General features: G+C 39.1%; 1 protein-coding gene across 5 annotated transcripts in view; it reads left to right on the top strand.

Annotated features, from left to right (window-relative positions):
* Nucleotides 1-27,295, top strand: part of lrp1bb (low density lipoprotein receptor-related protein 1Bb) — a 265,996-nt gene that overhangs the window by 134,039 nt on the left and 104,662 nt on the right. For all 5 annotated transcript variants that reach the window (XR_008301779.1, XM_053233993.1, XM_053233992.1 and 2 more), the window contains 11 exons: nucleotides 9,992-10,214; nucleotides 13,634-13,820; nucleotides 14,013-14,156; nucleotides 15,644-15,880; nucleotides 16,347-16,527; nucleotides 20,335-20,554; nucleotides 20,791-20,980; nucleotides 23,101-23,223; nucleotides 23,407-23,547; nucleotides 24,197-24,322; nucleotides 26,444-26,560. Coding sequence is in view for 4 of the 5 variants with exons in the window: in XM_053233993.1 (XP_053089968.1) it covers nucleotides 9,992-10,214; nucleotides 13,634-13,820; nucleotides 14,013-14,156; nucleotides 15,644-15,880; nucleotides 16,347-16,527; nucleotides 20,335-20,554; nucleotides 20,791-20,980; nucleotides 23,101-23,223; nucleotides 23,407-23,547; nucleotides 24,197-24,322; nucleotides 26,444-26,560 (1,889 nt within the window). In the remaining variant the exon portion in view is untranslated. The remainder of the gene's footprint in view (nucleotides 1-9,991; nucleotides 10,215-13,633; nucleotides 13,821-14,012; nucleotides 14,157-15,643; nucleotides 15,881-16,346; nucleotides 16,528-20,334; nucleotides 20,555-20,790; nucleotides 20,981-23,100; nucleotides 23,224-23,406; nucleotides 23,548-24,196; nucleotides 24,323-26,443; nucleotides 26,561-27,295) is intronic.

The following is a 27,295-nucleotide window of genomic DNA, read 5'->3' as shown; positions in this document are numbered from 1 at the left end:
GGAAAAGTAGTTCAGACTGCAAATATGTTACTGTTTTTATAGTAAGAACTTGTTCACAGGGACTTATGGTGGATGCGCCGCATAAAAAACATGCAAAGTTTTCTGCCCCGGGAGAATCTTCAGAACAGAGGACGTTGTGCTTTGTGGTTTCATGATAACATGACAAGCTGCAGTTTTTTTGTCTTCTGTGGGATTATTATGTTATGAAAGATACATGATTTAATCATTTAAGATCAATGTAATGTGATTTTTGCTTACTCATGATGCATACGTGTCTGTCCTTTGTTCACTCATAATGTGTACATATCTGTTGTTTGGGTTACAATGTTTTTGTCCTTGAATATTTTTTTCTCTTATGTCTTCCTCTTATTAGCCTTGGGTATTATCTATATGGTCTTGACTGTGTCCTTTGCACGTATACATTTGTATAAAAGTCGACTGTGTCCAAAGTATATTTAGATTATAGAGTGCCCAGGCTGTCTTCACGCACACGATAGACCATCTCTTTTATTACGCTTGGTCTCCTGATTCATCAGTCATCTTACTTCTGATGAAACTGCAGTCTTTCGTTGGTCATCCAGAAAGATTTACAACACTTCTTAACTTCTAAAGAGAAACAAAAGCAACGCTGGTGATGGCACTCTATAACACGATAACAAGATGTTGTTACGAGGATGTTCCATTAAATGTAACTATGAATGAATAAAAAGTACAGCTTTGTTCTATAATTAATAAAAGTAAATGTTTGACAAAAAAGGAATAAATATAATAATTCGAGTGGTAAGAGTAACTTTTGGTAATGTTTTGTTTGTTTTGTGTGCTTAATTTTCCCTTGGAATTTCTCCTCTTTTGCTGCCAGGGAGTGTTGATGGAGTTATCTTTGAGTTGAAAATGAAAATTCTAGTCAGGGAATAAGAGTTGGGAAACACTTTGTTTAACCCCACTTCAGAGAGTTCTGGTTGATTTCCTTAATACAAATGCAGCACAAGATAGCAAGAGATGTTTTGTTGTTATAAATGGTGTATGTGACTGAAATGTGATTTGGACTGAAATGGAAGCAGAGCTGTTTGCTGAACTTTATATCTAGCCTTTCGCTATTTGTTGGTTTGGTAATCTGTCTTGCTGGTGAAATGAGAGGTATTTTGACCGTGTTTTTTAGACAGTAATGAACACAGGCAAATATTTGTGCATCTCTAGTTCATGTATTTGATTTATCAGAGTGTCTGTTAAATTGATTGCAAAGGAGTAGAACTCAGATGAGATGCATGGCTACAGACAAGCTGCTGAGTCAACTGATCTGAGCTCTCTTTCAAGACTGTTTTTGTCTTTTTTTTTTTTATTTTTATACAAATGGTGATATATTTTGAATATAATTTGACTGGGGCAAAAATAGTAATTCATGATGTTTTGAAATGATTTCTGATTTGTCTGTTCCATGTTACTGAAAATAATCCTTGAAAAAAAAATCATGAAGACATCTGTCTAATACACGCTATGCATCATCATATATAAGTTTGTGAACAAACTGCCAGGAACACAGTAGTGTTAAAAAAATGAACTGTACTTGTTCATTAATTTATACAAAAATAATTTATTTCATTTGAAAAGGAGGATAATAAAATAAAGAATGAAAGATCTGTAAATAGTAGCTATATCTAAATGTTCAATTGGTACCATTTCCAATCAGTTATAAAACCATAATGGCATAATTAAACTATAATGGTTATAATGGCGACAATATCTTAAAAAGTGTATATAATTTATCACAATATTGATTTTATGTCATTATATCATATTTCCCAGCCCTATCCAGTAGACCTTATTTTAATGCAATATATACTGTTACTAAAATGTTGCACAGTTCAGAATATACAGTAACATGCACTATATGGCCAAAAGTATGTGGACTCCTGACTATTACAGGCATGTTTGATTTTTGAACATCTCATTTGGGATGTTGTCCCCCTTTGCTGTTATAATAAGCTGCACTCTTCTGGGAAGGCTTTCCACTAGAAGTTGGAGAGTGACTGTAGGGATTTGTTCATTCAGCCACAAGAGCATTAGTGAGGTCAGGCACTGATGTCAGGCGAGGAGGCCTGGAGCGCAGTCTTTGTTCCAGTTCATTCCAAAGGTGTTCAGTGGGGTTCAGGTTAGGGCTCTTTGCAGATCACTCAAGTTCTTCCACTCCAACCTTGGCAAACCATGTCTTCATGGATCTCCCTTTGTGCACAGTGCCAGTGGCATGCTGGAACAGTTTAATTAATTGTAATTCCAGTGAAGGGAAATTGTAATGCTGCAGCATACAAAGACATCCTATACAATTGTGTGCTTCCAACTTTGGGTTATTACCTTTGAATTTACACTATGTGGTCAAAAGTATTTGGACACCTGACCATCACACCCATATGTAGATCTTCCCTAAACTGTAACCACAAAGTGCCTATTTACTTGTAGTATCATTATTAGATCATTTAGCAGTTATATTGGTGGATTTAGCAGATTTTTTTGGAGTGTCTGCCTGACAGGCCCCACTTGTATATTCCGCAAGTAAAATAATAAAATTAACAAGGACTGATGCCTCATACAATAGATATAAAAAGTCTACACACCCCTGTTAAAATGGCAGGTTTTGGTGAAGTAAAAGAATGACACTAAGATAAATCACGTCAGATCTTTTCCCACCTTTAATATGCAATTGCAAAGTATAAAGTAAAGTGAAAAACAATCAGAAACATTTTAGGGAAAAGAGAAAAATAAAAAATACTTGCAATAACCTAGTTGCATAAGTGTGCACACCTAAACTAATACTTTGTTGAAGCACCTTTTGATTTTATTACACCACTCAGTCTTTTTGGGTATGAGTCAGCATGGCACATCTTGACTTGACAAAAACATTGTAGATCCATCAAATTGTAAGGTCATCTCCTGTGCACAGCTCGCTTCAGGTCACCTCACAGAATTAGTGGAGTTCAGGTCTGGGCTCTGGCTAAGCCATTCAAAAAAGATTGATCTTCTTTTGGTTAAGCCATTCCTTTTGTCCTTTCCTTTGTCCTTTGGATGTATGCTTTGGGTCATTGTTGTGCTGAAAGGTGAAATTCCTTTTCATCTTCGGCTTTCTAACAGACACATGAATGGTTTGCACTAAAATCGGAAGGTGATTGTAGCTATTCATGGGGTCCCTGGAGGACTAGTGGTTAGGCCACAGCGCTCTCACTGCCACGGCCCAGGCTTGATTCCAGGGAACCAACACCAGCCACTGGGGTTGCACAAGACCAGTGCCAGTCCCAAGCCCAGATAAGATTGGGGAGGGTTGTGTCAGGAAGAGCATCCGGCGTAAAAACTGTGCCAAATCAAATATGCGGACCAAAGAGCCGAAAGAGGAACAACAACAATTGTAGCTATTCATGATTCCCTCCACCTTGATAAAAAGTTGGTCACAGTTCTGGCTGAAGAAAAGCAGCCCTAAAGCATGATGCTGCCACCACCATGCTTCAGCCTGGGTATGGTGTTCTTTTGTTTATGTTCTTTTTTCTTTCACCAAAAATACCTTTTGGAATTATGGAATTATTATACCTTTTGAAATTGGTCTCATCAGACCATAAAACATTTTGCCACATGGTTTGGGGTGATTTAGTTGAGCTTGGATGTTTTTTTTGTGAGAAAGGGCTTCTGTCTAGCCACCTTACCCCATAGCCCAGACATGTGAAGAATACGATAGATTGTTGTAACATGCAAAGAGTAACCAGTACTTCCTGCAGCTCCTTTAATGTTGCCACTGGACTCTTGGCAGCCTCCCTGATAAGTTTTTGTCTTGTCTTTTTCTTGGTAATTTCCTGTTCTTGGTTATATCACTGTGGTACTCCATTTTCTCCACTTGTTGATGATGGCCTTCACAGTGTTCCATGGTACATCTAATGTTTTGGAAATACTTTTATATCCATCTCCTGATCAATATCTTTCGACAAGTGAGACTCTGTACAGGCTTTGTAAGCTCTTTGCGGACAATGGCTTCAGCAGTCAGATGAAACCAAGAAGATGTCAAGAAAATCCTACAGAAACAGATGATCTTTATTTGGGGTTAATCAGAATAATTTCATTGATGACAGCTGTATGATAATTACTTTTGAACATGAGATTGAATGTGATTGGTTCATTCTGAACACAGCCACATCCCCAGTTTTAAAACTTTGTGCACACTTATGCACTGGTGTCTCATTCTGGGTGTGTCTCCATTTTGTACTCGATGTTCCTAGGTTACAGTCCGGATGCACTGTGAACCTGACCAGGAAGAAAAACATTCATTCATTCATCTTCAGTAAGAGCTTCATCCTGGTCAGTTTCACAGTGGATCCGGATCGTAACCCAGTGTTCCAGTGTTCCTGGGTTACGATCCGGATCCAGTGTGAACCTGACCAGGATGAAGCTCTTACTGAAGATGAATGAATGAATGTTTTTGCAGTTATTGATATGTTGCTTGATTGTTCATTTACTGTTTCAGCAGCACCTGCATCTCAAAAATGTGACATGTACAATCCAGGTGCATTTTACTGTTCAGTGACAGATCTGTGCTAAAAAAGATGGAGGAAATTTGTCAGTCTGGTCTTACAACAGTGACCCTGTTTCTTTTTATAGATTAAGTGCTTCCTGCTGCCTTGATGTCACCTGTCATCAGTTAAGCATGTGCAGACTTTATAGCCAACCAATATTAAATACTTTGAATTGAAAATCATATTGACAGACTAATTGTTAAACAGTTTTTATTCCAGATTTGATTCTCATAAATACTCAATAATTTAGCCAGTGGCAGCTCATTCATTGGGGCAGGTGGAGCAGAACCTCACCAATTGTATCAGCCGTTCAAAAATGTTAATCTTCGTAAATCCTCATTCATAACTACTTACTTTTTAAAATCCATTGAAATACTAATTACCTCTTTTGAGTGACCAAAGATTTTAAAAAATATTATTTGACAGATATAAGCTTCTATAGATTTATTGTTGCACCTAATGGTCAAAATTAGGAATTGCAACTCAATTTTAAAATTTCTGAGATGAAAGAAGGCTATAATAGTAATATTATCTACATGAGCTTCAAATGAAAGACTGGAGTCAATAATCACACCAAGGTCTTTTACTGCTGCACATGATGAAACAGAAAGGCAATCCAGAGTTATTATGTAATCAGAAAGCTAACTTCTATCTGCATGCGGTCCTAGTACTTGTGTTTTGTCAGAATTAAGTAAAGGAAGTTAATAAACGTCCAGTGTCTAATGTCCTTTACACATTCCTCAACTTTATTAAGCAGGTGTCTGTCATCTGGTTTTGCTGAAACATACAACTGTGTGTCAGCAGCACAACAGTGGAAGTTAATACCATGTTTACAAATTATTTTGCCCAGAGGTAGCATATATAAAGAAAAGAGCAGTGGGCCTAAAACAGAACATTGTGGAACACCAAATTTTACCTTAGTATGTGTAGAGAAGTCACTATTTACATCTACAAACTGATAACGATCAGTCAAAGAAGACCTGAGCCAGGAGAGGGCTGTTTTCTTAATGACTACAACATTTTCTAGTCTATCAAGGGGAACAGCGTGATCATTATTGCAGCCAGCACTAATAGAGGCCCATTGGTGCAGGAATCACACTGCCTCGTGCCTGGGGGAGGAGCAGAGGGCAGGACAGTTAATGACATGGTTGTCAGGGTGGACTATCTTAAAAATACTCCACTGCTGCCATAATCTTGATTTGTATCAAATCATCAGAATTAACTCTAATGCATTTCTTCAAAAAAGGCACAAAGTGTAACTGCATACGTTGATATACAGAACCATTTCTATTGTAAGATACACTCTATGGCCAGAAGTATTTGGACACCTGACTATCATACATATACATGGCCATTCCCCAATGATGAATTGGAATCCTGACTGCACACCAGCCCTCTTCACTTGTCAGCAGTGTCTGACCTCACTAGTGCTCTTGTGGCTGAATGGGTTAGACCCCCACATCCACACTCCAAAATCTAGTGGAAAGCTTTCCCAGAAGAGTAGAGGTTATTATAACAGCAAAGGGGGACTAAATCTGGAAAAGGATGTTCAACAAGCACATATAGGTATGATGGTCAGGTGTCCACATACTTTTGGCTATATAGTGTATATTGCAAAGATTGAAAGAAGTAATGGGGAATTATGGAGTGGATTATGTCCATACATCAGAGGTATGTGTGAAGTATTTGTTTCCCCACACAAAGGCAGAGAAAAGTGAAAATGAAAATTGAAAAAATTTCCAATGCCATATCTTTGGGCTAGTTTCAGGTCTTTTGTGAGGTTTTTGAGAAGTACTTGAGTTGGAAAATTTGCTGAAACCTGTCTACCTTCATTAATCATATTACCTTGAACACAGATGATCATCAGCAACTCATATACTGTATGCTGGATGACTGTATGTTGTTGACTCTCAACTGCCTATTACAGGGATTACAGGGATAATAAAAATTCACAATATAGTGGCCTATAGCATAAGTCAAGTGTTATAACCTCTTGACTTAATTTTGTTTGAGACTATGTTGTTATTAATGTTGTCCTGCCTCACCAAAATCTATGTTCATGAGCACCTGCTGACTTTAGCATTAATTGCCAGTGTTATAATTCATACCTGCCATGCAAAGTCCCTAGTCTAATGGTATTTCAGTGGTTAAGCTTCTGCTCTAGCGAGTGGAGAGAACTGTAGAGGGTCAGCTGAAACATTGTGCTGCTGTCAAGCCCTTACTCAAAACCTTTAATCCTCAACAGCTCAGCTCTGTGTGTGAATTGGAGTTTTGTACTTGTAAGTTGCTTTGGATAAAAGTGTCATCAAATGAATGAATGTAAATGCATTTATTTTTGCTCTATTCACAGACAGACAGAAATTACTGTTATAGAGTTGTCCACTCAGACATAGTTTTCACTCCATAAATTGTTAAATAAATCATCACAACTTGGTGGCAAAACTGCATTCGAGGCTGATATTAGTCACTTCATTAAATTATTTATCTTCATACTTTAGCTTGTCTTATGAAGTTATATTGGTACTGCCACCCATGTAAGTCACAGCTATAATAATACTAAAGCAGGAAACAGTAGAATAGGGGTCCTGCCCAACCCCAACCCCCCCTAAACTAAACACCTCACACACTTTAACACACATTACCTCATTCATTCAAATCCTTTACATGCTCATCCAGTCACCCACTGCTTCACATCACACACAATGGTAATTATAATGGTTAAAAATATTAATGTATTAACATTCAGTGGGAGATTATTACATTACATATATGTTTTATAACTAGTTTTAAACAATATTAGACTTGCATTCATAAACTACATGGTGTTGAATGTAACACTGTAAATGTACAAAAGTATATCCCTGTCTTTCTGTATGTACTGGAGTAAGATGACAAAGTAGCCACTAAAAACTATTCTTAAAAGTAAAATTTCAAAGCCACTGCTGCTTCACATATTTTGCACAAATCATCAGGCTGAGAAGGTCATTTCATGTAAAACTGAAGTGCTGATGGAGATGCGCCTCTGCTTTTTTGCTCCAATTCTTTCTCACTTACATTCTCACTCCTTACTGTTTTTCCATTGCTTGCCTAACAGGGCTCATCTTTTCCAGCCTATGAGCTAACAGTAGCCGAGTGTTTATGGTTCTGATATGATATGACCTGCGCGCTCTCTCTCTCTCTCTCTCTCTCTCTCTCTCTCTCTCACACACACACACACACACACACACACACACACACACACACACACAGAGTGTCACCTATACATAGTTCTGCTTTTTGGGTGGTGGTAGGACAGTATTTGGTTTTTTGTTTGTTTGTTTGTTTTTTGTACAGATTCTTGTGACTGTAAATTGTGTTGTTAGAGTATGGGTTGGAGCCAGAGAAAAGTTCCTATTGAACATAGTGAAGCTTTTTTATCTTTGTTGTGTGTGTTTATTTCCTGGGCACAGTAAATGCCGTGGGAGTGTTTGGTTAGTCTGAACTACTTCCATTTTGGATCTCTTAAACTGCTAATTAAATAAGTATTTACAGTACTGAAATTCTGCAGACAGAAGTAAAATAAGTTTTGTTTTGTTTTTTTTAGATACTTGTTATGGATTTATTGCCAAAGATTGAATACCCAAAATGCAATGCTGTATTGTTCTAAATTGCTTTAAATTAAGTGCATGATCTTGCAGGGAAAAAAAAAACATGTTGCCGCTAACCAGAGTTTGAGTATTTAATGATAAATGTATATTCTCAGATATTCTTCTCTAACTGAAATACTAGCAAGTAATCTGTGTTCACACTGGAAAAGAGCAGATGCTACTAACTGGAAAACATCACACATTAAAGAAGGTTGGCTAAAGACGCGCCTCCAAGTTTCCGTCATGACTTAACACAGAGCCGCAGGCATTATAACAGAGAAGCCTTTCCCCTTCAACAGTCTTTGAGCCAGATAGCTTGCAGAGACACACAGAACCCCACTGACCAATTGTAAACTCAATCTGCAGACCTACACGAGCAGCATGCTGACAGATGCTAACAAAACAATTTCTCCTACGATTTATGTTTTAGGTAGTGTGCAAGCATATTGACTAGCTTGCTACTGTCAGCTTTATGCAATGATATGATCTTGCAAATCGAACACATTTACACCAGGCACTGGGTGAAAACAGCGATCACGATAAAGCACAAAATGTATACGTTAACTAGCTAATGTTAGCTAAAAGACAAGCTGTTGTTGGGAGAGAGGATAAAGGAGAGAGGTTTTACTCAGTAACTGTGACAGTCACATAGATATGTACAATAAGTAGGGAATAGCATGACAGACCATGCAGTTATACTAAATAATGTTATACAAAATAATGTTATACAAGTGCATTATTTTCGTATAACCTGATGGTCTGGGGTGTGTTATTCTGCTTATACCACAGCAATTTGCCAAAAATCGTAATGTTGAATTTATTAATGAATTACATGTCGAACAATTAGAATAGTTTGAATAGTTATAGTTTATAGTGTAGGTTTATAGTTAGATTTAATGTTGTGGAACATCCGAGAGACAAGCTAGTTCCAGTTCTCACTTACGTTATAGCCATGATAAAGAGTTGTTCTCTCCCTTAGTTTCTCTCTCTCTCTCTCTCTCTCTCTTTCTTTCACTCTAAAAAAAAGCAGCATGTAATTTTATAGAGAAACCAGAAAGTGTAAACTCCTCTGTCCTGAAGACCTTCCTGTGGTGTGAAACTTTGCAAAGCACCGTGACTGTTACAAAGTGCAGACACTCGTGACTCCTTCCATAAATGTTAAATAAATGTCTCCTAACAAAAAATGTTGCCACATCACCTACTTTGTTAATCAAGACATTTTTAAAAATCTGTTTATTATTAGGTTTAGATTATGTGGAGCATCTGCCATATAACCCCCACATTATATGAGAAACAATAGTGTAAATATGAGCACACTGTCTGAGCCATGCTGTTATACAAAAATAATGCTGCTATACAATGCTGTTATACAAAAATAATGCACACCTTCTGACCAATCAGATTCAAGAATTCAACTGCATAATATATATAATGGTATAAAGTTTTTTTGTTTGTTTGTTTATTTTTTAATCATTTAACTTCTTTAATATTTGGGACCTTAACAATGCCAATGTCAGTGCCAATACCTTCCAGGTTTGGGACACATCCCAAACCACATACTATTTATACTAAGTAGTATATCAATATACCAATAGAGTCTGTATTAATTAGGTATCCTATTTACTGTGCCAAATGCAGTTTGGAACACACTCCTGAATTCTTTTTGAATGTGTATTGTTTCTTACAGTTTTCTACCAGAGAGGGCGAAATTACACAATCTTACATCCTGTAGCTTTAGATTTAAAATATACTTGGCATGCTCTTTCTTTAGATTCCCATACTGTGTAATGTTTATTAACTGTGCTTGCTCTGTTTCAGGATGATCTTCTTTACAGATTATGGGAAAGTGGGCAAACTGGAGCGCTGCCACATGGATGGCACTAACAGGACCCGGCTTGTGGATTATAAGGTTGAGCAGCCAACCGCAGTGGCACTGGACGTGGTAAAGAAACTGGTTTACTGGGCAGATGCATATCTGGATTACATTGAGGTTGTGGATTACAATGGCAAGAACAGACACAGCATCATCCAAGGAAGCCAAGTGAGTGCCAAATGTCCTGCTGAGTTGAAATGACAAATCTCTACGTTGTTGCGCTGCCAATTTGTTCGAGTGCCTTTTTTACAATGTGTAGGTGGTTTAAAAGCACTAGTTAACATGGCAATGAATTTACCTAGTGGGATACAGGGTTCTGTCTTCTCTAAAGTCATGCCATCAGTGTCTTGCATCCATTGGAACCTTTTAAAGTTCCAATTATATTTGCAGAAGATGCTGAAAATGCTGCACAGTTCTCTTGGTTCAGTGTGGAGAGGAATGGTAATGTTGATGCCATTTTTGTGATTACTTAGATTTATTTAAGAACTACACATTGAAGACTATTGTGCATTATTTACCAAAAAAAAAAACTGAATTATATTTAGGGCTGCAAATAAGGATTTTGAGAATCATGAGAATCGATTAATCTATTGATTATCAATTACTCAGATTGCTTTATATATATATATATATATATATATATATATATATATATATATATATATATATATTTGCAGCATTTCAATCAATTATTACTACTACAAAGGCTTAATTACCTAGGCTTAATTAAAATAACAGGTCACTACCTTAATACAACATCACTAGTCACGTTTACATGGACACTTTTTTGTTTCAATCGGAATGAAATCAATCAGATTGATTAATCCTATCTCAGTGTTTACAAGAACGATGAATAAAGTAATCGGGTTGACGTTTACATGACAGAATCGGATTTGATCTTCTGACATGCGCACAGTGCACGAATACACGTTTCCCGCCGTTCCAACATGCAGATACTAGCAGCCACTCTCTTGCCATTGCTTCTTTTTTTAGTTTTAAAAAGCAGACTTAACATTTGCCTATTTCAGCTGCTAATTAGAAGACGACGAGCGCGTGATGTTTTGTGCGGTACTGCGTGTATTTATCAAGCAATTAAAATGCCCCTTCCCGAGCCCAGAACAAGGCGTCTGTGGATGAGGGTCCGAAGCAAGGACCGGTGGGACAACGTCGTCTTGCACCACTTCACAGACGAGGAGTGGAAGGAGAATTTTAGGATGACACGACAGTCATTTATGACACTATGCTCAATGGTGGAGGGGAACATGTCACCTGGTGAGGCTACGGTCAGAGCCCCAATACCGCTGACAGCCGTGCGTCACACGTCATTACGTGATTTGTACGTCATCGCACATGCGCAGAAGTATCTGGTTTCATTTTCAACCCGATGAAGTGTTTACATGTCCTCTCCATCGGATTAGAAAAGGTTTAAACTACCCCTTACGATCCGAATGAAATTTTAATCGGTTTCAGCCAATTCATTCTGATTGACGTGTTTACATGTGACTTTTTAAATCTGATTGTGCTTCTAGTCCAATTACGATCGGATTATTAGTGTCCATGTAAACGCAGCTAGTGTCACAGCATGAGAATATTATCAAGAGCTTACAGTATGTCAACCAAATGAGACATACAGACTAACTCCAGGTGATGGATATATTTTTGACTGACTCTGCACACTTTTTTGCCACTATATGATTTATGTGCATTTAAGGCATTTATCTGCCCAACACTGTATAATGCTGCGTGGCATGAGTTGTGTTTTGAAGTGAGAAAACATTCGTCATATAGGCTAATCATTCGATACCATATTCTCCATCTTTTTTTCTCAAATTTCCATTAAGGAATGATTACAAGTCAAAATAGTACTTACATCAAAACACAGGGTATATCATGAGGCCATAGTGTAATGTAAAGAGTTCCCATACTTTAGAGGAGGTTTCCTCTGATGTAACATTTTCCATCATTTCCATCAAATGCGTCTCTAGTCTAAATAAAGTGACATCCTGTGCACCACAGCATGCTTCATAACACAGTCTAACTAATCGATAATGGAGTTCATTGCCGACTTTTTATAGCTTTTATAGATTTTGTTGACTAGTCATTGCATCCCTAGGTATACTGAGTAATATTGGCTTGTCAAATTCAAAAAAGTGCTATGGATGTGAGTTACTAACCAGTTTAAAAGCTGGAAAAAGCCCTCAGTTCTTGGAAATAATGACCTCTTGTAAAACAAAGTGAAAAAATCAGCATGGCTGCATCATGTCTATGTAATGGAAGCTGATTTTGGGGGAAATGGCTTTTTACATGAAAGCATGGTTTAAAATCATATAAAATTACTGCAAATTAGTGCATACAGGCACATAGAGGCACATCCACATTTACAAATGGAAGACAGGGCAGCTGTAGATTAGGTATTGATTTTAATGGTTATGGCATTTATCTCCAGCAGCTACTGTATCTGCTTGGCTTCTTTTGAGTGCTAATTTCACTGCAACATTCAGGGATTAATTATCTTCAATGAATATACAGACGAGAGACAGGACTGTGTGAAATAGATTCAATGTTAAACTATTTTACCTGAAGTGCACTTATGAGACCAATAATTAGGGATTATTATTATTCAAAAGAAGCAACCTGATGGGTCTCTCATTGAGTGAGGGAGGGGAAGGGTTGATAATGTGATTTATTTTCACAGCAAATGAAGTCACTGTTCCACTTCCTCCAGAGTCGTGTTTGCCCTTGTGACCTCATTGTTCTCCAAAAACATTCAAAAGCTTTCTCAGTGCTTCATCTCACCATACTTATGAACCTTTCCATCTCTCTGCATGATTCAGACCCTACTCTCACATGCTAATTTTTCTGCTTAAAGCTAACACAAACCCACATGCAGACTCAATGGAACAAAAGACCGATATTTTCATCTTTATTCATTATAATAATCATACAAAGTTTGAAGGCTTGAACTTATGAAAGTCTTTTCAGTATGTTGTCATCCTCAGGTAAAACTCAGCATTTAAAGAGAGAAAAAGGAGTGATCAGACCTTACAGTTGTGCTGTGGTTCAGTGCATAGAGGTTTTAGCTTGGGTTTTATGCAGGAAATGTTATGAGCATGTTCTCTTGTCCCTGTAAGAGGATGTTCACGCCTGTAGAGATGTAGCACGCAGAGCACAGGATGTTTCCAGAGCACCACACTCTCGCTTTGACCCTGCACTGTCTCCTCTAATACAAACTGACACTCTTCATATAGATTCAGATTATATAAAATGTCATGTCTCTGTTCAGACATTAGGCACAGCTGGAGCGAATTAAACGTTGGAGGCCATGGCATGGTTCATTAAGACTAGACAGACTGAGTCTAGGCATGGATGATCAGCCATGTTGTGCAAAAAAAACTGTGTTCATTGCATTCCGTTAGTTCTAAACAGGAACCCTGTAAGTCTAATAAACTTATCACTGTGGGTTTTGGCAGTTTGAGCCAGCAGGCTACTTTTTCCCTGGCTAAGTAGATTTGTGATGTTTTTTGATTAGCTTTCAATTGTGTTTGGTTGATTAGCTTTAGGTAGTAATTGCCTCTTTTTTGTTTTAGGTAGCCTATCTGCATGGATTATCTGTCTTTGAGGACTACTTGTATGCAACTCGCTCTGAATCCCTCGGTGACTCCGTGGTGGACGTATTGCGGATAAATCGCTTTAATGTCACAGACCCGGAGATACTAACCAGAATGGGGAACTTCAGGGCAATTCGTGTTTACCACAAACTCACTCAACCGAAAGGTAAAGTCCGTTTGATCCATCTCTGTGGGAAGCACTTTGATGCACCTCTTTGCTTGCCACAGTGCATTAGTTTCTCTACTTCTGAAATCGTATACAAACTTTGAACCTGTGAAAATGCTTTGTACTGAGGTTGTGCTGGTGTGTGTGTGTGTGTGTGTGTGTGTATGTGTGACGTGTCTGTTTTCTCTTCAGTCAGGGGCCATGCATGTGAGGTTAACTCCTACGGTAAAGCAGGCGGATGCTCTCACCTATGCCTGCTCAGCGGGAGCTACAAATCTAGAAGTTGCCGCTGCCGCACTGGCTTCAGTCTGGGGAGTGATGGCCAGTCCTGCAAAAGTCAGTATGCTTGCGGTTTGCTTTTTCTCTTTTCTCTACTGCTACAGTGAAAATACTTATTCATATTTCATCTGGTAAATGTGTTTTTTTGTTGTTGTTGTTTCGTTTTGTTTTTTTTAATCAAACATCTGAGGTGCTATAGCTCGTCTTTTCCACTGTAATTTAAATTTGTTATTTGTTTGTTATGCACAATGAAAAGTGGTACTCAGGTATTTTGGTTTGTTTTAGAGCGGATCATAAGAGCAGAGTGAAAATCGGATGTGCATGTTGTGTAATTTTTTTCAGCTTTTTTTCCAAATCACCAGCATAGCGAAAGAAGATGCACCGCATTTTGCTGCACTCTCAAGCTGAAAAATTAAGTGCCTTAAACATAGGCAGTGTATCTTTCCGCTGATTCTGGCAGACAAAGATAAAGATGAGCGCTTAACAAGATTGCTCTGCTTCAGAATGATGGCGTGCCGTTAAGCTATTGACCAGCTATAGGTGCGATTCATTATGTGTGGATAATGTCATTTTGGCTCTGCGCTGCATCTGTAGCCCCAGGTGGTCTAGTGACATTTTGTAGCTGACAGGAAAATTTGGGGTCAATTAATAACGCTATCCAGAGTGCTGTAGTGATGCGCCACCAGTAATGAAGACTGCGCTTGTGACGTGTTTGATTTATATTTATACCCAGATGTTCTTTAGACACTCTGTCTTCCCCTCTTCCTCTCTCAGTCTAACAAGACTCTTTGCTAAATGACTGCCTGCCTTCATCACACGCTCACCATGTATCATGATATCTAGGTCTCAGAGCGCTTAATTGTCTTCAAGGTGGCAGAGTTCTCCGGCTCAGAATGATAAATTGAAGTGATGCCTGTGTGGTCTCACCCACACTGACTGAGTCTCTAAGGGAAAGAAGCTGACAGTGAGGGAAGGTCTTTCTACACCATAGCTACTTACACACACACACATATACCACCCCATATCCCAATCCCTCACACACATCCTCCTCGTCTCCTGGGGCAGCATTAGGACCCGCAATCATACACTCGCAGTGTCCGCCCTCTATATTATTCCCACAGCGACAAGAGCCTAATTTATATTGGTCTGGTGTGAACCCATTGATCACTTTTCTTGCGTCGCAGTGTTAAACTGTCAACAGGGGATTTATTGTTTAAGCAGAGTCTCACTTAACAAGAATAACACTGCTGCAGACTGACAAATGAATGAATCTGCTCAATCAAGACAAATCTTGTCTGGGAATACTAAGTGCTCCTGATTGCACTATTCATTTCTCTGACCTGTCAGGCATACTGCCAAAATGTGCCATTGGAGTTCGTTCCATAAGTTATGTATTCAGTTGCAAAGAATCTTTACGAGGTCACCTTTCACGTGTCCCTTGATGGTTGTGCACTCAGTGTTTTAAATGCACGCCGCAGTTTTAGAGGCTTGTGAATTGCAAAACAGCTGTTGATTAACCTATTTTTCTATCCTTGCATTTGCAGAGCCCAAGAATGATCTCTTCCTTTTCTATGGGAAGGGCCGTCCTGGAATAATCCGTGGCCTGGATATAAACATAAAGTCCAGCAATGAACACATGCTCCCAGTGGAGGACTTGGTGAATCCACGAGCACTGGACTATCACGCTGAAACCGGGTATATTTACTTTGCTGACACCACAAGTTTCTTGATAGGACGCCAAAAGACTGATGGGAGCAGCCGGGAAACTATTCTCAAAGATGGTAATTGTTATTTTATTTCTTTATTTAATTTTTGTTGTGAACAAGAATGTATAGTTTATTGACACAATGCCGATACAATGTACCACTGAGAGCATCAAGGAAAATGTTTGTGGTATGAATACATGTGGAGCAGCCTGGGAAAACCCTTCATATGCTGAAATTTCTCTTTTGAACAGAAGTAAAGTTACAGCATTTTAAAGTCTGGCTACCCCAAAAAGCGAAATAGTACTTATATTATAATCTCTGTGGGAAGATATGCAAGATTAGAAAATGAATTTTAAAGAAAAAATCATATTTTTTAAGTTGAGATGTCAAAGTATGTTACAGGCAGAAAAAAACCTACTTTAGCTAAAACCTGATTTTGTCTGTTTGTCAGTAACACAGCACAGTACCATCTGACCATTTTTTTCCCCAGACACACTCACAAATAGTTAAAGCTTTGGTCTGTCTGGTTTCCTCTCATTAGATCTTGATAATGTAGAAGGCATTTCTGTGGACTGGATTGGAAATAACCTGTACTGGACGAATGATGGCTACAGGAAGACTATCAGTGTGGCCAGGCTGGAGAGGGCAGCTGATACCAGGAAAACTCTTTTAGAGGGAGATATGTCTCACCCCAGAGCTATAGTGGTGGATCCACTCAATAGGTACAGTATAAAGAATGTCTGCTCTCATCCTGAGTTGGAATTAACTTGGAAAAAAAATGGACTGACCTGAAAACATATCTGAAATGTCTCTAGTTCCTGATAAAGACATGTTCATAAATTACCATTCATCATATTCTCTCTTGTTGTTATACTAATGTGCATATTAAATGTTTTCTAGTTAAAAAAAATACAATAATCCCAGTGGCAGATATAAATGCAAATTCATGGGAAAGTCAGGCTGTGAGTTGGAGCAGAGTTCAGTCAGCACAGCATGGGAAGTGTGTGATCTAAAGCCAATCCAAACACGAAAGCTCACTCCTCATTACCATGCATTTCCAAACATTTGTTTGTGCCATGCTTAGCTTCAGACACAGTTGAGAGGATAGGAATTTGCATATGTGATAGGTGTATTGTCTTTATGACAGACCATATATTCCATAAATATATTCTACGTTAAGATAACATGATGTCAGTGTTCTGTAGACAGCTTGTAGATTGTATTGTGTTTATGTGAACAAGGGACCCATTAATGCAGCTTTCATTAAAAAAAAAAAAAACAGACAGATGTTGTTTGCAGTAACTCAGGTTGAGGTAAGGATTAGATCCAGGGGTAGACAATGTTTAGTTACAGCAATACACACGTGCTTAGAAATAAGTGTGCATGCATGTGCATATCTGTAAGCTGACTTGGCTCAGGCAGTGAAGATGTGAGGTCGATGGCATGAAGCCACTCTCATTATCACCTTTCCTGGGTGTGAGAGAAACTGTGGAATCCTGAGGAGCAGTTCCCAGCCAAAGCCGCAGATGTAAAGACTTATGAAACAAGCACCGTTCCCTCGATTCACTGCTCTGAGGATGGCGTGTTCAGCGGTTATTCTGTTACACTGTCAGTGCCATGTATGGCGCAGATGTCTGGTAATTGCTAGCAATACATTAGCACTTGATTGTAATGTCTCTAATTGTTCTTAATAATCAATCGATGAAGGCTGAGATTTCAAATGACAATGTTCTTATTTACTGCATGTTAAACATACACTTGTCACTGAGTAAATCCTGCTTTTAAGAATCAATTTATCTTTCTAGTAAACCTTGGGAAGTGTTGATTATGGAGTTATTCATACATGGGAAGTGACAGTGAAATAGTTATATTATTTATACACACAATGGGGTTCATTAGCTCACAGCCATAATTATGTTCATCATTCAAAACCTGACTTGATGCAATTTATGTAACTACCTCTTGCATTTAATGAAGCAAATGTTTCCTAAATGATAACATCGTCCACAGAATGAGTAAGCAGCACTGAAAGCAATAGGGTGTTACTGTGTGTTTAACCTGAAATCAGGAAGTGTGTACTGTGTATGGCAATGAGAGTAATACATAAATGCAAGATGTTAGACGCTAGCTCTTCCTAGCATTTGCCACGGTCTCATTGGAGCAAATTCAGGCAAATGAAACTATTGGACTTGTCTTGAAAAGCATTCTCTGCTGAGCTCTTCCAGCTTTATGAAGTCTTCATATCACTGCCATCCGGCTGTATCACTGAGTGAAAAGCAGCCAGCAGGAGCAGCCAACATTCTGACAGCGACTGGAAAGTGTAGCTGCATGCAGCGTTCTCAGAGCTCTGATGTGCAATGTTTTGACAGCCAATAAAGAGAACTCAGACCAACAGAGGTTAGGGGGAGGTGCTACATTAGAGCAGACAGCTGTGTGTAAAAATTTGACCTGTGCTACAGGATATTAGGAGTCAGAGAGCACAGTCTTTGGCTGAAATGCTGAGAGACCTGACATTTACCCGCACTTGATAAACATGGACCCTGTCAGCAAGGGGCTTTTTCTGTAACTACTGTTATTAAAACTGTGCTAGTTAGGATATTTTCTTTTAGCATAATATGTTTTTGTAGTGTGTGTATTGGGTCTTAACAAAAGTCGGCATGCACGGTAGAAAACATTTATAGCGCGATCATCGAAATGACATTCATGCATGACATAGCTCTATAACATATGGGAACAGATGGGCATGAAGCAGGAATACATTGTGGATGGTACGTCCATCGCAGGGCACTGTACACACTCGTTCACACCTAGGGTCAATACTGACATGGCTTTAGAAGGTGGGAAGAAACCGGAGAGCCCTTATGAAACCCGTGCAGACACAGAGGAAACATGCACACAGTCTGTAACCCAAGCTCAGGACCGAACCCAGGACCCTGCAGCCGTGAGGTGACAACGCTACTGCAATAGGTCTTAAAAAATCTATTAATATAATCTAATAGAAATTTGACTACATGCAGTATGTTGGCATAGGCCTGTTTTAGAGATGGGTTGAGGTCCTGTGAACAGAATGTGCCCATCGATCAGGTAAGCAGCTGGCATGGTGATCTCTATCTGCCCTGCTAGATGGGATTCCCCTGCTGAAATAACAGCCACCTGTCCCTGTACCTATCCCTATCTCTCTTCCTGCAATACATCTCTGTCTGTCTGTGTCTCTCTCTCTCTCTCTCTCTTTCTCTCTCTCGCTCGCTCGCTCACTCTCTGTGTGCCACTGATAGCCTGCCTTAATATGATAAGAATTAACTTGCCTGACATACTAAACCCTCCACCATCTTTATCTCTACTTTTTCCTATTTGGACTCAATCCATTTACTCTTCTTTTTTTTCCATTTTTCCATGTTATTGTCACTTTCGTCCTCTCTAGTGCCTTCAGCCCCCAGAGAGCTTGAAGATTATGAGGGACAAATACAAATAGTGCTGAAATTGTTGCTGTGTATTTGTGAAAGAACTATAATTTGTTGAAAAATGAAATACCATGACTTTCAATAGGCTTGCCAGAGGATGGGAAGTAGGCAATTATTATCAGCAATTCTCTTTGATAATGGTAATTTGCTTTGGACATTATTTTCAATCATAATGTAAAAAAATCTAAAAGTTGTAAAAGACAAGGCTTGTGCTACATGCCTCATTTGCTCTCATACTTTAACCCACTTATTTATTCACTGACCCTCACATATTTACTCACTCCTTTACTTGCTCCCTTATTCACACTCACGTATATAATCACACTCACTTATTGGTTATCACTGACTAATTCACCTATTCACACCCACTCACTTATTCACTCATTCACACTCGTACACTCAGAAACTCACTCATTATCACTGATCAGTTCACTTATTGATGCTTGTTCACTCAATAGTGAACAATGTAATAATTTTGACCATATTTCCCTGGAATAATTTCTCTCTTTCCCTTGCATTAGCGCCCTCACAATCCCTCCCTGTCACTCTGCCCCCCCACCCCATTTCCCCTACATCTCTGTCCTCTTATTTTCAGTTTGCATATCTGACTGCTGATTCTCTAAAATCTTTTCAACCTAATGCAGTGACAATATAGAGAAAGTTGATAAAACAGATGAGGACAAAAAAAGCTGCTATTTAGAGACAAATCCCTTAAGTACACTTACTAAAGAAAGGATCATATCTCAACATTGACCTGCTCACGTCTGAAATAACACTGCACCCTTGAGAGTGGCCACTTCCTTTTAACAAGCATGTAGCATGCTGATGGAGAGGAGTAAGAAAATAAACAAAGCTGTTTCAGAGGCTGCTGTGTAATAATGGCGTAGTCTACTCAAACAATATTGGCACACTGGTGTCATCTGGTATTATGTAGTACAGCAGATCACAGTGACCTGCTACCCGCGTCATCCTTTATTGTGTTTATTTTGTGGATCCTTCGGCTCAGTAGACTACGTTACCCTCTCAGTATAATGGTAAAACACCATTAACCTGCTGTATCTGTTTCAGCTGGATGTACTGGACTGACTGGGAGGAGGATGAGGTAAATGACAGCATCGGCAGAATCGAGAAAGCCTGGATGGATGGCTCTCACCGCAAGATATTTGTCACCTCTAACATGCTGTGGCCCAATGGACTCACTCTGGACCACGGGAGCAGCACAATGTATTGGTGCGATGCTTATTATGATCACATTGAAAGAATCTACCTCAATGGCACTGGCAGAATGGTATGTTTACTGAAGAACTGGCACTGATTCATTTATATTTTAGAACTCGTTTCATTATGCACTCATTTGCTGCAGACTACAGACTACAGTTGTAAATTAAATTACTGAGTAATAAGCTGGGCAAAAATATAAAAAGAGGATGAAAGAACAATCTTGTACAAGTACAAACAAAATTTTTTGACCTATTGCTGTATCTACAGCTCCAGCTAACCATCATTGTGTTTTGTTTGATCTAGGTGGTGTACAACGGCAAGGAGCTGAATCATCCCTTTGGAATTTCACACTACAGAAACTCGGTCTTCTGGACTGAATATATGAATGCCTCCATCTTTCAGCTGGATTTGCTTTCTGGGGAAGTCACACTGCTAAGAAGTGAGAGACCTCCTCTCTTTGGCCTTAGAGTGTTTGATGCACAGAGTCAGCAAGGTAAGCACATTCACATAAATGCTATCTAAATAACTGAAGGGCATTGATTGTTGTTATTATGGGCAGTTATAATTATTAAATTATCTTATATTAACAGCAGTAACAGATTATAATGTACAGATACTGTATCACCAATGTGAAGATAGATTACCCATTTGTCCATTCATCCATTGAATGGTGACCTGGAAATCCCTTTACACTGACATTTTCTACTATAAAGAGTTCTGAAAACTACATGGTGATGGCGTGATGGAGCAGGTGCTTCCTGGACATTTTATCAGCCGGTATCTACAGGCTGAATTGCTTAGGCTTATGCTCATTTTACAATGGCCTGTAACATGGTAAAATATATTTATGTGTTAGTAGAGATGTATATTAAAGTATATTTTTGGCAGAATAACTAAATCTTTCCAGAATTCAGCTGCAGTGACTTCCGACAGGTCAATTTTTTTTATCTTATTTATCATATTAGAACTCATATTAGCATTATAAACAATACAATAAGCACGCAAAACTATTTTCCATGCTTGGAGATCTTCCTATGCGGGTGTGTGTTTGTGTGTGTGTGTGTATATACACTTTATTTCATATTTCCTTTCGACTCTATAAATGCATACTGATATACTGTCACACCCTAATATGAGCTAAAATCACCTTTTCCTCACAAATATTTTAACATTTTTATTTCAGTTTCCCACTCTAAGAGCAACATGGCCTGAATATACATTGTACAATGTACAATCATATTTGTAGAATAAATTTGATTTAAATTTTGTATTTATTATTTACAACATATGCTCTATATGTTCAGCCTGAAACTCAATGCATTTTCTCAGCTGCTGATTCATGTTTTTGCAGATTTTGCTCAAAATACTGTATTACCATTGGTTCCTGACTTTTTGGACATCCTGTATAGAATATCAAGCTTGTATTGTTCCACTTTTGCTAATAGTTTAAAATGTTCTTTGACTGTAAGAGAACATAAGGGGTTAAAACCCCACCTCCCGATTTCATAGCAGCAAGGAAGATTTTATATTCTGTGGGAGATCGGCCTCTGTGTAATTGTGTGACAGTGATTAGTGTAGCTGCAGGTAAAGGGCTGGAGCTGCGCAGTGGGGAAGGTGGCTGGGATCTGGGTGGGTGTGGACTGCAGCAATGCTTAGACTGTTCAGCTCTGCATGATGATTACTGTCATCCGCTCTCAGAAGCAGCAGCCAGAGCACATAGAGGGAGGGACTTGGCTCAGTGGGGTAGCCAGAGCACAGCCGTGTTTTGCCTCCCGAACATTTAATCTCTGTACCTGCAGGTAATGTGTTTGAGCGCAGTGGGCCATTTGTGGTCATCATAATAGACTCGCTTTCAAAAGGCAGCATGAGAGCACATACGCAGGGCTTGATGGTTCAGATGTGGTAGTCCGAAGGCTGAACTAGTTCCAATGTGTGTGGGGAGGCAGTCCTGTGATGTCCTTAGCACCACATGGAGAGATTGCCTCCAGGGAAGGACTCCAGTTATGTCATATTATCCACAATACAAAGCCACTGAAATAAGCATGGCAAAAAAAAAAAAAAAAGTGCTCTTCTGATCAGTCGTGGCCACGAGTAGGATAGGGAATTCAACCATCCCTTTTTCTCTGAAGCTCTTGTCACCGGAGAGAATAATTGCATCCCCTCTGTTTGAACTAGTGCAGATTGGCTCTCACAGAACTCTAGCCTTTATCTCATTGGTCCAGGCACCGCCTTCAAACCTCTTCCCAAATTAAACATTACAATAGTTCTCATGCCCCAACTTAATAAATGGCAGGTTTCTCACAATGCCGCCTCTTTTTCTTCACTGCCTTGAGCTTATGCTGCATTGTCCACAAGACAAATTGCTCTAGCAAGAGGACAGAAGTGTCAGATGACTCTCTTCAGTGGTGAATTCATTTGACATGGGATGGCAAACAATATGTCTCCAACATCCTTCAAAAGCAGGGAAATGGTCAGGGATGGAGAGAAAATTGTTCTCTGCTAAGCTCTGCTGCATCAAGAAGAAAGTCAAAATGCAGTAAATACACATACAGGCACAATGATTCTGTAAAGATTTGTAGAGACCTGTTGTATAACCCTATATTTGTTCTTCAGGTGACAATGCCTGCAGGGTGAATTATGGAGGCTGTGCTACCCTCTGCTTGGCTATCCCAGGAGGCCGAGTGTGTGCTTGCGCTGACAACCAGCACCTGGACAGGAACAATGTCACCTGCTCAGGTAAGCCATTTTAAGCATGCTCGCACTGAAAATATGCATTAGGACAGAGACTTTCTCTCAACATTCTCTTTGAATGATAAGATCCTGCTTCAGTCTCAGAGCTAATGTGGGCATATTATGTGAAGTAGTCTCTTTTATCCCCAACAACATGCCTTCTCCTGTGATTTGTGACTTCCTGAGTAGACGTGACAGGTGATGAAGAGCAGCAGCGCTGTAGGAGCGAGCAGTTTGAGTGCAGGAATCAGCGGTGTGTGAGAGCAGCCTGGAAATGTGACGGAGATGATGACTGCTTAGACGGCAGCGATGAGGATGAGCATGTCTGCGGTGTGTATCTGCAGCTCCCGAATCTGTCTCTAACCACCTGCTGTGTGTGTGCGCAGCTAAACCAGTCAGGCTTGCAGATGTGACATTTACTTCCTGCATGTGGCATTGGCTCATTGTAACATAAATATTATACTTAACTTAGTAGCTGCTATTACGCTATTAAAGGTTTAGCTAGTTGGGGGATAATACAGATACAATCCAGATACTTGGATAGCCTAATATAGACATTCACACAGATATACACAGTTTATGAAACGGCCCCTCCACCCACACCAGCCCACTGCACAATCACCTCATGAATTAATCAATGAGATGTGCAGAAAGTTCACCAGTTTAGAATTAACTTAATTTTTCATCAGGAGAAATGCTATAGTGTGGTCTTCTGTCAAAATGAACAAAATTGAAAAATCAATGTTCTGCTCTGCGTGGATGGCCCATAATGTGTCTGACAATTTATGGTTTGAATAAGCTTTCATTTGTCCTTTGAATGTTTTATTGTTTGTGGTCTTTATAGATGTGTTCATCCTGAAGTACAGGCAAATGATTCATTAGTGCAAACAAATTTGAAAATTAGGCCAATTGTAAACAGGTCAGAGGGGGCAGTTAATAATGTGTGATCAGATCTTTTATTTTGTGCAATTATCTACAGCTAATCACAGCTGTACCATAGACCAGTTCAAGTGTCCAAATAATCGCTGTATTCCCAAGCGGTGGCTTTGTGATGGGACAAATGACTGTGGTGACAACGAGGATGAGTCCAACAGAACATGCTCAGGTAGGACACAAGTCCATTCATCAACCAGTAATAATAAATAATAATAATAATAACAATAATAATAGTAATTCTTATTCTTCTTCTTCTTATTATTATTATTGAATTTCTGTTACTTGTTACTTAATATATTTCTAATAAGTTGAATTTGTTCGTTGGTGTCCACAGAGATCACTGTTTTCGTACAAGAGAATATTGAAGAATCTTGTGTCTTTCATTTTGCCTTTCTCCCCTGTGTTTCTAACTCTGTTTTATTCCTATGATTATGTTATACTTGAATGAATGTTACTATAAATATTAGCGTGACCATGGTTGCTGATTCAGGCCATTATCACTGAGAATCTCTTATCATTGGGTCAAAAGTGCCCACATACTTCAAATCATCTTCCCCTTGAAGAATAGAATAGTCAGGCTAAATGAATGCCAGTAGCCCTAATGCCAAGAAATGCTTTGAGCTGTAAGTCCTCGACCCACTCTAGTTTTCCTATAGAGTGAATGGTTCAGTAGATGATGCAATCAGCCATGGTTCCACAGCATACTCTCCCAGCTGAACATTAATTCCTCCATCTGCAAGTGGATTAGTGATTTACCGACGGCAGAAGGCAGTTCATGCAGACCCTAGCTGACTATCTTACTATCCATCAGCATGGATGTGTGCTTTGACCTGTTCTGTTTTCACTATAATAGTCACTGGTTACTGGTTCAGAAAACTACTTACTGTAGAGCTCACAAACAGAAAACAGGTTAACATTTTACAGCAATGTTCCCCTGCAGTTCCTCCTCATAATTACTGATATACAGACATGTGACAAATTAAAGGAAATCCAACATAAAAGTGTTGGACCATCATGAGCGACCAGCACAGCTTCAATGCTCTTAGGCATAGATTCTACAAGTCTCTGGAAATGTATTGTATGAATGAACACCGTTCTTCCAAGAGAAATTCCCTCAGTTGGTGTTTTGATGGTGGTGGAAGAGCCCTGTCTAACACTGCTCTCTTCTCTTGTTCAACTGGGTTGAGATCTGGTGACTGTGAAGGCCATGGTATTTTATTTACTTTATTTTTTATACTCATCAAACCATCCAGTAAACCCTCCTGTCTTGTGGAGGGGGACATTGACATTCTGGAAGAGACCACTCCCATCAGGATAGAAATGTTTCATCATGGGATCAGTCAGAAGAACTCTGTATTGATTTGTGGTGACTCTTCCCTCAAGGGTGACAAGTAGACCAAAACCCATGCCAGCAAAATGCCCTCAGAAAACTACGTATATGTCACTCATCTGTAGCTGTCAGTGAAACTGTTATCTCAAACAATCTCACCATCACTATTACCAAATAAATCCCAACAGAGACAGTATTTCCTATTTCATTTATTTTATAAATTGTTAATATTAGCAATATCAGAGATATTGTGTGCAGATATTTTGAAATATTACTGTATTTCAAAATATTACTTTGGTGCATCAGAATGAGCACCACACACCACTTTTCTTTCTTTCTCTGCTTAACAATCCCCTCAACACTAACTAGAGGCTGATTGTACTCCCCGTCTTGTTTTTTTTTGCAGTAGTGTTATATATACATATATATAGACTGTATGTTGTGGCACATATGTTAAAAGATTTCTTGCTGATTTGCCAAGTCAAACTCCTGTGTCCTTTGTACATTTGTCAAATTATGAGGTTTGGATTCTAGTGCAGCTTTTTCATTACTAAGAGTACATCAGAATCACTTATCTCTGACCTGCTTTTTACATACTGCAGTAAAACCTGTCTTATTGCCAGCTATAACACCCCTGAGCTCATAAGTGCTGTAAAATCAATGAAAGTCTGGGACAGGTGTGATAAATTCTGTCACGTCAACACTCTGACATGGCTCCATTACAATTCAGCTTCTCAGTGTTAAAACATCAGGCACGCCCACTGAGGCCTCTCCTGTCATTCCATCACTTCACAAATCCTTTTGCTAATTGCCTGCTAATGGAAACCTCAACCATTCCCATCTTACACCTTCTCAAAGTCAGGTGGGAAAATGTTGCTTGGTTGTGTGACAGCAGATGTAAACGTGCCAAACATCACAGACTCAGATTGTCGAAACCAATCACTTGCCATTCTTTTACAGCGGAACAGTGCCAGACTGGACAGTTCTCCTGTGGAAGTGGTCGCTGTATACCTGAATCTTGGCGCTGTGACCGCGATGATGACTGTGGTGACATGTCAGACGAGTCCACTTCCTGTGGTAAGTCACTGACTTCCTGTTTACTTTTTGGAAATTGTGATTTTTTTGCATTAGCACCACTGAAGTTCTATCAATCCTAGATGATTTAGCCACTGAGCTTGACTCACACACCGTAGCTGCAGCTGTCTGCTGGATTTTTCTCCCAGAGAAGAGCTGCATATCAGTATTCAGTACATGGTAACCAAGCAGATTCCGCCAGCCTCTGAGTCTCTGCTTGTAGGAGCAGAAAGGGAAATGGGGACTAAACTCAGATTCAGGGGCTTTTAAGCCTAAGGTGGTAATACAAATCCCTCAGTGAGTCTATGATCTGAGGTTACCACAACCACATCCTCGACCCATAGTGCAGATGAGAGCAAATAAACCAGGCTGTTCAATGGAAATGGTATAAATACGTGTCCCCTGTGAACTTCCCATAGCTGATTTTGTAAAGCCGACCTTCTGATCTGCAGTGTAAATGAGCTGTAGGGCCTTCTCGAAAGGGTTCTCAAAGCTTCCATTGTAAGATATATGAAATATGTATTTTTATATGTATTTTAAATATCTACATTATTTGTATACTTTTAGCTTGCAACAGGAATTAGGCTACAGTGTATTATTTCAGTGTATTTCCTTCCTGATTTAAAATACGGAGTGTACAGCGGCATAAAATGGCATGAATAATTTTATTTAATTTCCTGGTTATAATGCACAAAGTGAATATAATTACCTTGAAAGAGGAAGAGAGGGAGTCTGTGC

This window comes from Pangasianodon hypophthalmus, chromosome 5, assembly GCF_027358585.1.
Source record: "Pangasianodon hypophthalmus isolate fPanHyp1 chromosome 5, fPanHyp1.pri, whole genome shotgun sequence".
Classification (NCBI taxonomy): domain Eukaryota; kingdom Metazoa; phylum Chordata; class Actinopteri; order Siluriformes; family Pangasiidae; genus Pangasianodon; species Pangasianodon hypophthalmus.
This window is presented reverse-complemented; position numbering and strand designations above follow the sequence as displayed.